The following is a 13,798-nucleotide window of genomic DNA, read 5'->3' on the forward strand; positions in this document are numbered from 1 at the left end:
AGCATTGTTCTTTGGCTCCTCGGGCCTCGGCTTCGTCTACTGCCACCCAGCCTACAAGTCCTGCTTGCTTTTGTTGTTTCTATCCAAGTCAACAATGCTTTCTTCTCTGAACAATATTGGTCTGGTTTTTATTACGTTTCCTTTGGAGATTCATTAGCTTCGACTCGGGCCACCAGCGGCTTGCCAAACCGGTTTCTCCCCTTCCCCCACGGCTCGCACGTCCTCCGGGTCCCCGGCCCAGGCGCACACCCTCGGCCTGGCGCCGCCGGGTCCCTCTACCCAGCTCCGGGAGCGCGTGCCGGCCGGCACTGCGGCCGCGGCGGGGGTGGCGGGATACCCGCCTGCCAATCGCAGCGGCCCATGCACCGAAGTCCGCGGCGCCGGCTCCACACCTACTGTACCGGGAGCGCGCGGCGAGAGGGGGAGCGCGCCGCGCGGGAGGGAGCGCGCAGGGAGGCTGGCCGCAGTGGCGGCCTGCGCCTGCGCACTGAGGTTGTTTTTCACAAAGCTGTTCTTAAAGTGAGCTGGCAGCTTCCAGCCGCCCGTCTTTGTAAGGAGACCACTGAGACGAGGAGTGTGGAGCAGCGGCTTCTCTGCTGCCCTGACTTTTTAAGAATCTCAATGAACTATTTGTAGACAATCACTGATCCTGCCTGCAAGATTTTTTTTTTCTTTTTGCAAGGCACAGACACCGATCAGTGTTAAGTGAAGATCACATCTTATATGCGAGCTTGACTTCTTTTTTTTTTTGGTCTTACATTATATTTTTATAGATTTTGTTATAATCATGGTGCTGGGGAAGGTAAAGAGTTTGACAATAAGCTTTGACTGTCTTAATGACAGTAATGTCCCCGTGTATTCTAGCGGGGACACTGTCTCAGGAAGGGTAAATTTAGAAGTTACTGGGGAAATCAGAGTAAAATCTCTTAAAATTCATGCAAGAGGACATGCGAAAGTACGCTGGACTGAATCAAGAAACGCCGGCTCCAATACTGCCTATACACAGAATTACACTGAAGAAGTAGAATATTTCAACCATAAAGACATCTTAATTGGGCACGAAAGAGGTAAGTTTTTATATTAGTCACTACATTCTACTTCTTTGCATGAGAACTTTAATCTCATTTAGCAGTTCTAATCGGCTGTTTGATAAAGGTTAGCAAACTTAGAAGGTGTAGTTTCTCCTTGACGTTCAAGCGTGTTCCGCCGTAATCCATGCAGGCATCTGCGAAGTGAGTGCTAACTGCACCTAACTACATCTGTAACCGGCTTCATATCTGCCATACGCACCTTACAACGTGTTTAAATGTGACTCAGTCGTTTTACTAATATTTTCAAATTCATTTGCAAAAGCTGCAGTCCAATGATGGATTTCTCCTTTTATTTTACAACCTTACATCCAGAAATGAGCTCTAATAAAGAACTGTAGTGACATTTTTAAAAAGGTTGCTAGGTGTTTCTGATTTTGGTATTAACGTACAAACGACTTTAAAGACTTGATTATTGTTCTTTGATAAAGGGCTTCCATGGCTTATTTTGACATATGGCATCAACACCCCCACGTGTTTCCCCCCCCATTTCTCCCAATTCCTTTTAAAATATACATAGAGCATTATTTATTTTAAAAGGGTAATATCTATCATTATGCAAACTAGTAAATCCGTTTTAGAAGCCATTCAGGGTCAGTAATTTTCTTCTCGGAGCATCATGTCTAACTTTGGAACGTGGATTCAATGAAATCCATGGCAGACAGATGGAATTGAAAAGTATATGGCACATCGGATTTGGCTTTTGGGTACAAAATGAAGATTAAGGCATTGTCAAAGGGAGAAGGGGTCCTGAGATTTGCGATCTGTCGTTTAAGTGGCTGCAATGTGAAAATCTAGGCGACTCCAAGCTTGTTTTTCTAAGTTTCCACCCTTTGTTAGAAGCGGTTCAATCCTGTTTCGGACCAGTTCTGGGGGATGGTGAGGAGGGGCGCTTGCTCTGCTCTCAGCAGATTGGTTACACGCGTCAGGTGGTGGCGATGACTTAATTCCTAGTCCAAGAAGACTATAATGTTAAAACTGGTTATGTAATTTGTGTTTCTCCTTTCTAAGGCACTATTTTAGTGCAAATGCTGGCAATTTTTCAGATAGAGGCACACTTTAATTTTTTTTTTAATATCTAAAATGTACATCCCTAGGGAGACGCTAATTGAACTTAAGGCAAGCGAGAAATGAAGGATGCTTTTAAGTTACACAGAATTAGTGTATCGTCTTTTAGATATGAAGGTGAAGCCAATTCTTAGGGTTTAAGCAGCTACACGGAGGTATTATTCTACGTGCTGAAATGGTTCCCCAGTTCACCTTCCGCAACGTCCACACGGGCGGGCCATACAATGCCAGATGACAGCGCTGATGTTTCATTTTTTTTTTTTAAAAAAAAAAAAAAAAAAAAAAAAGGCAGAGCACATAATTTGCGTTTGAACCTGCTTGGACATTGCAGCCTTTAGTACGATGAGAAGAGACAAAGGCTTTTTCCTCGAAGAGTTAAGACTGGTCGTAGAGGAAAGATGGGCTTCTGTGGACGCACACTTGAGGTCCGTTGCCCCACGATCTCGCGGTTAAGATCACTACCTGCACCCCGCGAGGTGCCCCGGCTAGCCTGGCTACGCGTGGACGGGCTCCTAGGGCTGGAAGAGTTTCAATGACTTCAAACTGGCAGCTCGGCTCTCAAACTAGCCTGGTAGCTGAGCGCCCGCCCCGGGCGCCCGGCGATAGGCGGAGCCACGTTTGTTAGCCTGTTGCTAAGGCGATGCCAGGCGTTGATTGGATGGGGTATGGGGGGGCGGGGGGAGTCGAGCCGGCTCGCGCCGGCTGGGGCGAGGCTTGGAACCGGCGTGCGCCGGTAAAGGTCCCTCCCGGCCCGGCGCCTCCGCCCCTGGGCGCGCCCCTCTCTGGGCGCCCCGGGTCCTCCCAGCCCTTCGCCCACTGCAGCCGCCGCAGGTGCCACTGTCCGGGTCACAGGCTCGGTTAAAAATCCCACTGGGGACTGACGGAGGTGCGGGCGCCACGCTCGCCCCGGGGCCGGTACCTGTCTGACCCGCGTAGACGTGACAGAGACCGGGCAGGGAAAAAAGAGCTCCGCCGCCAGTACGGCCTCACCCATTGTTCCCCGGGGCCGCCGCCGCCGCCCCAGTTCCCCGTTGCTGTAACAGCTCGAAGGTGTCAGGGTGGCCTGAGCCAGATTGAACCGGTCACCGGCTGGGGCGTGGAAAGCGGAAGCGCGGCGCGCCGTGGCCCCGCCCCCCCGGCCCAGCAGGCTAGGCTGCGCGGGCGCGAGCGCCGCACGGCGACGTATGCCGTATGTATAGCGGGGCGCGCGGATCGCGGCCGCGCGCGGGCGGGCGGGCGGGCGGGCGGGCGGGCGGGCGGGCGGGCCGGCTGGGATCTGCTCAGCGCCGGTTTAGGCCGGTCCTCTCCTGCTCCAGTCTAGTTCTTGATTGACAGCCAGGCACTTGTTTACCACGGCGCGGCGGCCGCAGCTCGCCTCAATGAGACTGCTGAGCTGGCACAAAAGGGAGCCGGGAGGAAGAAAGGGAGAGGGAGGCGAAGTTTGGGCGCCTTGGACGGAGCGAATTGACGGCCCCGGCTCCCCTGGCCGGTCCTTCGGGCTGACACTGGAGAGGGGCTCCCCGGGAGGCGCGGGAAGCAGGCGCAGATAGGGCGGGTCACCCTGATTTGGGGAGGAAAGTCATATTTTTATGTATTTTCAGTACTTAGATGAAGTGTAATGATACAGCTCCAGCCCCCACCCTACCCACCCATTCTCATTAAGAAGGATTGCACACCAAGTAAGACTTTGGTATATTACCTAAACGGCCAACAGGACCTTTTTCACATTTTTTAATTTATTTTCATGACACACACATACAAAAAAAAAAAATGAATCCGAGCAAAAGAAATGGATTAAGTGAAAGCTTATACACCCTCACCACCACCACCACCACCCCCCGATCCCCTGCAGATGGAAACTACCCAATTAGACTTAAGGATGTTGGACAAAATGTGTCTTTGTAAAAAAAAAAAAAAAAAAAGCATCTTTTAAATACTGTCCTTTGTAATTAAACTTACGAAAGCGGATTTTAGTTGCTGCTAGAACCAGTTGAGTGTTGAATATTGTCAATTATATTTAGCTTTGAAACAGTCCCTAACCCCTCTCTTTTTGACAGGGTCCCCTCTGGGTGGCCCTGAGTCCCAGGGGTCCTCCTAACTCTCTGTCTGCTTCCTGGGTGCAACAGGAATTGTCTTCTCTAGAAAGTCCGTAGCCACCAAAACCTGGCAATTTGAAGAATATTCTACAATTTTTATTTCACAAACACTTTAAACAACTGGTGGCCAAGAAAACATGTAGTGGGATACCGAACGTATTTAATTGTTGTTTTTTTTTTTTTTCACTAAAATAAAGCAACCTATAAAATGTAACTACTTATCATCCCCATTTGAGGAATGAGGAAAACGAAGAATTAGGGTTTTTATTTTAGCCAGAGCAAATAATGAAGTTGGATTAGAACTCAGACAGCTTAAGAGGAAAGCTCTCGTGGCTCTGATCATGAAGAACACTCTCGATGACCACCTGAGAATAACAACGGTTTTGTTTTCTTGTTTTTTTTTTCCTTTTAGATGATGATAATTCTGAAGAAGGCTTCAACACTATTCATTCAGGAAGGCATGAATATGCATTTAGCTTCGAGCTTCCACAGACGTAAGTATTCTAAGTAATAGGCATTGTCTATGGATACTCTTAGTCAAGCACAGTCTTATAAAATTAGATACTCCATATTTAAATACGGAGTTTTTTAGTTTTTTAGTTTAAAAAAAAAAAACCCTTTTCATTACAGAAACTTGATAGAGGAAAACAGTGTATTAAGTAAAAGGAGCTATTTTTAATTTAATGTGGCAAAATTACAGAAAGCACACTCAGTTCTTAGAATTTACAGTAGTGCTTGAAGCTTATAAGACATTAATCTTTAATTTAGGACTGGTGATTCAGGAGGTGCTAATCAAATAGTAACCCTTCAGTGAGCTGCTTCTTCGCTGGCTTAGCAGAGAGCTGTGGCTCACTGGATTACAGTTCCGTGTTCTATCTTTTCTCCTACTGTAAATGCTTCGAAATACATTAGGAATGTAAACATAAGACTCAAGGACAGTCCTGTTCTTTAGATAGAAATTCAGTAGCTTTTGTCTACAGAGCTACTGAGGACATTACATAAGATCATAACCTGGACTTAAAAAGAAAGGTTTGTCAGAGCCACCGGAGTGGAAAGCTTGGAATGTAGTACATTCTTAGCATTTTAACAGACTGTTGGGATAGAATACATAAACATGTTTGCATAATGCCTTTTAACAGGTACTAAAGCCTATAAACTGGCCCCTGCATTGATGTATGTAGGATGAATTTAGCTCATGGAACAGTTTATCATGCCTTGACTATATCTAATTCAGCCTTTACTCACTCTACATTAGAATTTTATGTAGAGCTCATAGCCATCGTAAAATAGTGGCACTTCTACCAAGATAGTCTCGCCCTGTGCCTTGTAAGTAACAACAATGGACAGTTCTCTAATGGGACAGGCTGCTGCTCGAAACCTTTTATAAACACCAAACCCTACAATCTGGCCAAGTTGAGAAACAGTTCTGCCTCTTTTGACATAGGCTTAGTGGCAATATTTTTCTTGTCAAGCCTTAGAAATCAAAGCTAGGAAGCAGCCAAGGGAGAGTTAGAATATAAGTGGACAGGGGTATAAAAAAAAAAAATCCCATTTCTCTGAATTTATGAAAAAGGAAATTGTGAGAGTATCCTAGACTTTTTTTTTTATGCTATACTTAATTAGTTGCTATAAAAAGAGGTTCTAATTCTTGGCTAACAAAAGTAGAGCAGTATACAGAGTCTTTTCTGGGTGTTTGATTAGGATATAGGCTTTTAAAATAGAAATAGTGAGACCAGTCTTTACTTTTGTATAAAAATTTTTATCTTTTCAAGAGTAGTTTATTTAACTTTCATAATTTTGCCACCAACGTTAAAAGTAGGCTCTGTAGTTTAAAGGAATTGTATTCTTCTGGCTTTAAAAACAAAAGTTCTGTGACATTTACCTTTTATTATTATTTGAAAATCTTTCCCCAGTGACTTATCCCTTTGGAAATTTTTAAGAAATGATACATGTGGTGGCTCATTGGTCCACAAACAGCACATGGTGACACCTTTCTATATGTGGTACCTCATAGATCGTTCAACATGCTAACAGTTTACTCTGATCTAATGTTGAATTTTTAGAAAGAGGTATAAGATTAATATATCCATCTTTATATTTTACACAGACCACTTGCTACCTCATTTGAAGGCCGACATGGCAGTGTGCGCTATTGGGTGAAAGCCGAGTTGCATAGGCCTTGGCTTCTACCAGTAAAATTAAAGAAGGAATTTACAGTCTTTGAGCACATAGATATCAACACTCCTTCATTACTGGTAAGAACTGACCGAATTCTGGATTGCTTTTTAACATAAGAATACATAAAGAATAGCTACTTAATCTATGCAATCTCCATAACTATAACAAAGCAATTTTATTAAATTTCATTAAAAATGCCTGTTTTAAAATATGGTAGAAATAGAGCACACAAGTAAATGAATAATGTGCTCTCGTTTTCTCATGCTGTGCTGAGTAAATTTAAAAGACCAGTATGTGATGTGAAGTGTCTTTTACACAGAACACAGCAATAGAAGGTCTGGTTCCTAAATCGTTTGATGAACAGTGTCATCGTTTAAGACGATAGCACCTACTCTTACTTGAAACTGTCACAATCTAAACTTTGTACTACAACATTGCATTATTCCAATTAGGGATAGGTGTCAAATGATGGGGATTCATCATTTTTATGAAAAAAAAAAACCTTAATTTCTCTTTAATTGCATTTTATAAGACTAATTCAAATTTGGCTTCCAAAACTGTTAGGTTTAAACAAATGACATCTTTAAAGAAATAAAACTCAATCTTTAAAATGAACAGTTTGCTTACTTTTTTTTTTTTTTTTTAACATTTTTCAAAGTAAGATGTTACCATTTGGAATTACAACCAAGTTTCAGACAGTTTATGTAGAATTTGGAAAGGGTTTTTTGTTTATTTTGATTAGTTTTTACTTGTACATACATGATGGGCTAAAACTTTACTTTGGAATAGGGTGTAAAGCCTTTAACCCATTTTTTTTTCTTTATTGAATGAAAGTTCATATAAAGACAAGTTTGGTTTCATTTAAAACCATTAATTAGGGGATCAAAATCAATTCTCTTTGTTGATTTTTAAAATATTGTGACATTTTTATGAGTTTGTACATTGATTTTTTTTTTTTTCTCAATTTATATTTTACAGTCACCCCAAGCAGGCACAAAAGAAAAGACACTCTGTTGCTGGTTCTGCACCTCAGGCCCAATATCCTTAAGTGCCAAGATTGAGAGGAAGGGCTATACCCCAGGTATGTATGAGGTTGAACCCCACACAAAATAGTAACTAAATATTTATGTATATACACTTAGAACATGACAAATACCAATGTAAGCAGCCAGTAAGCAGCCAGCCTTGCTTAGGACAGCTGTGTCTGCTGTGCCGTCCAGCTTCCTTTTACAACTGTGGGCCCCTTTTCTCCTGTGTTCCCATGAGTAGCAGGTCGTGCTTTAACTGGAAGTCGCTTTGTTCACTTCCACCACGATAGTTTCTCTGCCACAGAGTTAGCTGGGCTGCATAATTGAGCTTCAGAAGTCTACACTTTCTAGTGGGTGTTGGCTTGTTTTCTAATAGTCAATTCAATGGCTTCCCTCTGCAGGTGAATCAATACAGATATTTGCTGAGATTGAGAACTGCTCTTCCCGAATGGTAGTGCCAAAGGCAGCCATTTACCAAACACAGGCCTTCTATGCCAAAGGGAAAATGAAGGAAGTAAAACAGCTTGTAGCGAACTTACGTGGGGAGTCCTTGTCATCTGGGAAGACAGAGACGTGGAATGGCAAACTGCTCAAAATCCCCCCAGTTTCACCCTCCATCCTTGACTGTAGTATAATCCGCGTGGAGTATTCACTAATGGTAGGTGTTACTGTATAAGGTTCTTATGACTTAAAGTTGTAGGAGTATAGTGCTGGCTTATCCAAATATGGTTTTTACAGCCCACGTATAGTGGAGTGTAAACTTTACATTGTGATTGTTAATTCTACCTCGCATAAGCCTATAAAACTCAACATAAAAGAGAAATTGTCTGGAAACTAAAAGGAGGTCTCAACTAATATCAAAATTAGGTTGTGTTTTAAAGAAGGTTAGAACCTGGAATGCTGACCGCGGCCTCTGTCCCTGTAGGTATACGTGGATATTCCTGGGGCTATGGATTTGCTCCTCAGTTTGCCACTAGTCATCGGGACCATCCCTCTGCATCCGTTTGGTAGCAGAACCTCAAGCGTGAGCAGTCAGTGTAGCATGAATATGAACTGGCTCGGTCTGTCCCTTCCTGAAAGACCTGAAGGTAATTAGATAATACATTTCTAAACATACTTTATTATTATTAAGACTTTCTCTTTTGTTTTTGGTATATTACATCCCTAGTTAAGTTGAACCTTTCCTTAGATAACACATGTGACCTTAATGTTAAGTTTGGTTGTATGTCTCCCTTGTTTTAATCACCAAACAAATAATTATGCTTTCACGTGACACTTTTTTAATATCTACTATTCTGTGTATTTTGACATGCATAAGAACATGTTGTTCGAATTGCGTGTATCTTTCTCCTTCAGCACCACCCAGCTATGCGGAGGTCGTGACAGAGGAACAGAGACGGAATAATCTCGCACCAGTGAGTGCTTGTGATGATTTTGAGAGAGCTCTTCAAGGACCACTGTTTGCTTATATCCAGGAGTTTCGGTTTCTGCCTCCACCTCTCTATTCAGAGGTAAGCAGATTAAAAACAGATTGAAAGTTATGATTGTCGTTTTCTAACTTCAACACCTAAGACTTCACCCAGGAAATAATAGATGTTTAAACTCTAGTTGATTCATTAGCATTTTAAAGAGTAACTTTGTAATTTTGTAAACATTAATCAAATAGCTAGAATTTATATTATTCATAATCCTTCTCTAATCTAGTTCTTGCATATTTTCGCATTCTTAGTCATAAGAAAAAATAACATATTTCCAAATGACTTTTTACAAAATACTGCCAAATAAATGATTTATGCTCTTCATGTTGATGGCACTGGGCACACGTGAATAAAGATCAGCACTTTGGATAAGCTCACAAACTAATGAGAAAAAAATAAGATTCAAAGCGAAATACTGCTTTAACAGTGTTAAGAATCACCTCCCAGGTAATGACCAGTTTATTGGAGCTTAGAAATCAGAGTGGCTTCTCTGAGAAGGTGAACTTTAAAATACAGATAGCCCTCCAAAGGCGGGGCAGTCTAGGCAGGAAGGGCAGGCCGGCAAAGGACAGAAGGGCTTGGGTTCAACAGGTCCAGGACTTTCTTACATGGCTGGAGCCAACAGTATACGTTTTTATAGGACCCTTCAAATTGATCTTGATAACCAAAATAGCTGCAAATCAAGAGACTTGTTCTCTGGGTTACGTAGTGTATTCCACTATTATAATATACACATTGACACAAATGCTCTTATTTGTACTTTGAAACTAATTGCTGTGACACCACAACTGGAGTCATGGCTCCCTAAAACCATGTTAGTTGACTATAGGGTATCAGAATCTGTTCCTGCACATTTTTGATTAGATGTTTTTCCTATCTTTCTGTGGTCCATATAATATGTGTTAGAATCTGAAAATGTTCTACCATTACTTACAAATTCTATTACAGTATTTTTCTTCTTAAATTTCTTATTTTTGCTTCCGGCTTACTTTGTGTAGTCATAGGGGAGAATTTTTTTTTAATGAATATAAAAATAGTATTAATTTCATCTACTTTTTCATGAATTCTGCCCATTTCAAGATGAATATAAGTTAATTTAAAACTTGTACAACTCTAAAATAGCTCTGGAATGTGATTTAACTTCAAGGCAATGACTGGCAGTTTTCTTCAGAAATGTGTATCTGATGGAAAATTTCTGGGGCACTTTGGGTGTCTCACATTTAAGTTCAAGTGGATCAGTCTTGTCTAGAAGACCCTTGAGTCTCACAGGAACCACAGAGCCTCAGGAAAAGGTGCACTAGCATTTAGGACAAGAACAAGAGAGACTTTACAAGGGAGATGAGCGGCTTGATGTTGTATTCCAGTGTATAACTGAGTGTACACACCACTGATGTTGAGTGAAACTGCCCTGCTACAGGAGGGCCCACCAGGAACTCGTGTGCCATTCATGCAGAACTATAAGTAATGCTAGTAACCTAGCACCTTTGCATTCCCACGTAGCACTTCCGAGGGAGGGAACACCAGGGTATAATTATCTATGAAGTTATATATGTCCTCTGATTGTATTGGCTACATTTGTTGACTAGTACTCAAAAGCAGTTAAGTGTTGTGTTCTTCCTACACCTTACCAAGTTAATTTATCTTATTCCTACTAGATTGATCCAAATCCTGATCAGTCATCCGAGGACAGACCATCATGCCCCTCTCGCTGAAGGAACACTTGACTGAATCAAGTTGATGTGGGTTCCGAACTGTATCTCTTCCGGCTGAGGACAGAGAAGTATCTTGGAGACACGTTTTCAGAGGAAGTGGAATTGCTTTTGCCCAGACAAATGGCGAACACGTGAAACAACCAGTGCTCATGCTTTACAGTCCTGCAGCATCATGGGGCTGCTCCAACATGCTTGAAGACCTGAGCGTTCCTTCTCTAAAACTGACACGTGCTAAGGGCAGCCTTCTTAGCCTGTGCTCATCCGTGTCAAGACACCGTTGCAAAGAAGGATGTTGTCCTTCCTAGTTGAAAATTTGCACATGCTCAATGCTTACATTGTGCAGTTCAATGTCACTACAGCTTTTTTTTCCATTTATGCCAGACTCTTGATACTCTTAAAACTTGTTTGTGGTCAGCACAACATGGAACAAAAGAAAGCTTTGAAAAACTATGACATTAAAAAACAAAACGCACTGACAGGTTTTTTTTTTTTCTTAGTTTGTTTTTTGTTGTTGTTGTTGTTGTTTAAGTTAATGTAGCCTGGACTCTACCTGCATATGCACATGCTCAGAATTGTCCTACTAGGCTGACCATGTATCACCTCTTCAGCTTGGATCCTATTGTGGATTTCTTTACAAACATCAAATGCCTTCAAGCCAATCCTTTTGCTGTATGTTTTGCAGCCTACTGTAGTAGATAAGCAACAGATACGAGGAGAAAAGAGACAGGAGGCCAATGAGAGACTCTGTAGGACTGGGGTTTGGCTTCCGTGAGAGTGTTGCCTTTCTACTATTGACAGCAGAGCAGCATTGTTACTGACTGCCTAACATCACTCAATCTCAGGTGAATGCATCACTTGCCAAACTGTCGGAATGCCGTCTGTGTGTGTTGCACTGTTACGTTCTTGTTCTTGTTCTTGTTATTTGGTTGGCTTTTTGGAGAGGGAAATTCGGAAATGGGACATACACAAAACTGATAACCCACCCACATTCCCCTTTTTATCATTACATATAAGAAGAAACAAAGCTCTGAGAAGAGAAAGACAGTAGGGCAGGCACCAGCAGAGGCAAGGGCTGCTGCTCTGAAAAACTATTTTTATTATTTTAAAAATGAATGGAAGCTGTCCAGTCACTAGGGAAGGGAGGGGAAAGTGCATTTATTTTTATACAGAGTTACTTAATTACCTCCAAAACACATATGTTGGAAATCATTTTTGCTGATGCAAAATAATACTTTAATGAGCCAGAATATGTAGATCCAGGTCATGATGGGAAAAGCTTCATTTATACATTTGCTCAAATTTGAGAGAAGAAAATCCAAATTTGTTCCAAAGTGTGTAACTTTGGAAGGAGAAATACCAGAATGTTTGCTGGGACAAGTGGCTTTAGTTTGTCCGTGTGTATAATACTGTTTTCCAACAATTTTTTTTCTGACACGTAAGAGGAATTGATAGGTCTCTAGCTTTTGAGTATATACAGGTAGAGCAACACATGAGTAAATTATTTTTAAAGATAATGTATGGTTGGATCATAACCATATACTAACATTCATGAAACAACTAAAACCCCATCTTCTCAAAATACAAAATAGAGTGATTTTGTAAGAGTTGGCTTGTGTTTTAGTGACACCAGCATCTCTGATATTGCAACATATGTGTGAGATGGATGTTACATCTGTCCACTTTGCCATCTGACCCACAGTTAGAGTGACTGAGAATAATAGTAACTCTGGCCTGGTGCTTGACCTGGTTAAATACTGTCTTAAAGCTTCATACAAAATAGGCTTTTCCATAAGTGGCCTTTAAGAAAACATGGAAGAGAATTCATGTTTGAAACAATGCTGACAGGGTGAAGAAAGCCCATTGTAAAAATGAATCACGTTTTAAGTGATTCAGTTAAAGGGTTTGTGCTCCCGTAGCAAACTAATACTAGATAATAAGGAAATGGGGGTGAATTATTTTTTTAATTGTTAAATCATTTTGTGAATGTCCCCCCTCAGAAGAAGCTGATGGGATATTTGGCATAAAGGGCATTTGGTGGTTTTGTTTTTGTTGGGAGGGACTGTCTGAAAACACCTGACTGTGTTATGTTTAACTAGGGAACAATTGTTGGTGTGCATGGCCACGGGGCACTCACTACCATGTTCTACAAAATACTATATTAAGCAAGAATGACCAATATTCTGATAATTGGCACTGGTGACAAAATTCTTTTAAGATTTGGCCAAAAGTTTTCTTTTTCTCATTAAGTATTTCTTTACTCTTTAGAGGCATTACACTAGTCTAAATATTGGTCAATTCCTGACATAACATCTGAGGGTCACAGTTGCGCTCTAGTATTCAAGATAGCTTCCTAATTTTTCATTTAGGAAAAGTAAAATCCAAAATGTTCGCGAAACAAAGTGCAATATTAAATGTTTGCTTTATAGATTATATTCTATGGCTGTTGTAATCTTTTATTTGGTGCTGAATATGTTCTTGTAGGCTCTGTTTTAAGAAAACTATGTGGGAAATGATTTAACTTTTCCTATTGCTCTTCCTTGTGGAAAATAAAAGTGTTTTTTTTTTTTTCTTTTTTTGTATAATTGTTTGACAGTTTATTTGAAGTTTGGTCACATTAGTGATACACTACATTCAAACATTATTAACATTACAGTTAAACTCTTAGATCCTTCTGAATGCTTTGTTTCTAAATTTGTATTGATGGAAATTACTGAGGATTTAAAAGATGTGAATTTAAGTTTTAAATAATGAACCAAATGTAATCAGGTAATTTAGCATTTACATGCCAGTCCCCACCCCCAAACACACACACACACACACACACACACACACACCCCTCTGATATACCCTGTCCTAACATTATAGGAAGACCTACAATATAAGTTAGGTTGAAAACCATTGAGCTGTTTTTCCAAATTTCAAAAACAGCAATAAATATTTTTTTAAAAATAGGTCTGACTGTTAGAGTAATCAGCAATCTTCAAAATCCTTTTGGAATCAAATTTAATTTTTTTTTCATTGTTTATACATATAAGGATACCTATGTTCCTTAGAATGGGATCCCCATGTTACCAAGAGACATTTATACATTTTGAATGCAATTATAATGTGTTACATAAATAGCTGAACTGTAAATTTGTCACATAACCC

General features: G+C 41.0%; 1 protein-coding gene across 4 annotated transcripts; it reads left to right on the forward strand.

The window, feature by feature from the left end:
- Nucleotides 1-510: 510 nt before the first annotated feature.
- On the forward strand, nucleotides 511-13,217 carry Arrdc3 (arrestin domain containing 3). Of its 4 annotated transcripts, none has more exons than XR_013108084.1 (8): nucleotides 511-1,067; nucleotides 4,665-4,746; nucleotides 6,360-6,507; nucleotides 7,409-7,511; nucleotides 7,860-8,116; nucleotides 8,384-8,546; nucleotides 8,777-8,969; nucleotides 10,592-13,217. XR_013108084.1 is itself a non-coding variant. In XM_076927072.1 (8 exons), exons 1-8 carry the CDS (start codon nucleotides 788-790, stop codon nucleotides 10,646-10,648), a joined length of 1,245 nt encoding a protein of 414 aa, XP_076783187.1. In that variant the 5' UTR covers nucleotides 513-787; the 3' UTR covers nucleotides 10,649-13,217. The 4 variants fall into 4 exon arrangements, 3 of the variants coding, with proteins under 3 accessions (XP_076783187.1, XP_076783188.1, XP_076783189.1); XM_076927072.1 differs by having other exon boundaries at nucleotides 513-1,067; nucleotides 8,815-8,969; XM_076927073.1 differs by lacking the exon at nucleotides 511-1,067 and adding an exon at nucleotides 3,211-3,345 and having other exon boundaries at nucleotides 8,815-8,969.
- Nucleotides 13,218-13,798: the final 581 nt, after the last annotated feature.

This window comes from Arvicanthis niloticus, chromosome 29, assembly GCF_011762505.2.
Source record: "Arvicanthis niloticus isolate mArvNil1 chromosome 29, mArvNil1.pat.X, whole genome shotgun sequence".
NCBI classification, from domain to species: Eukaryota; Metazoa; Chordata; class Mammalia; order Rodentia; family Muridae; genus Arvicanthis; species Arvicanthis niloticus.

Excerpts from the sequence above, each read along its gene's own strand:
- Arrdc3 (XM_076927072.1), top strand. The coding sequence starts at position 788 with ATGGTGCTGGGGAAGGTAAAGAGTTTGACAATAAGCTTTGACTGTCTT. Across the intron at positions 4,747-6,359 it reads AGCTTCGAGCTTCCACAGAC|ACCACTTGCTACCTCATTTG; the intron begins GTAAGTATTCTA and ends TATTTTACACAG. Across the intron at positions 6,508-7,408 it reads TCAACACTCCTTCATTACTG|TCACCCCAAGCAGGCACAAA; the intron begins GTAAGAACTGAC and ends TATATTTTACAG.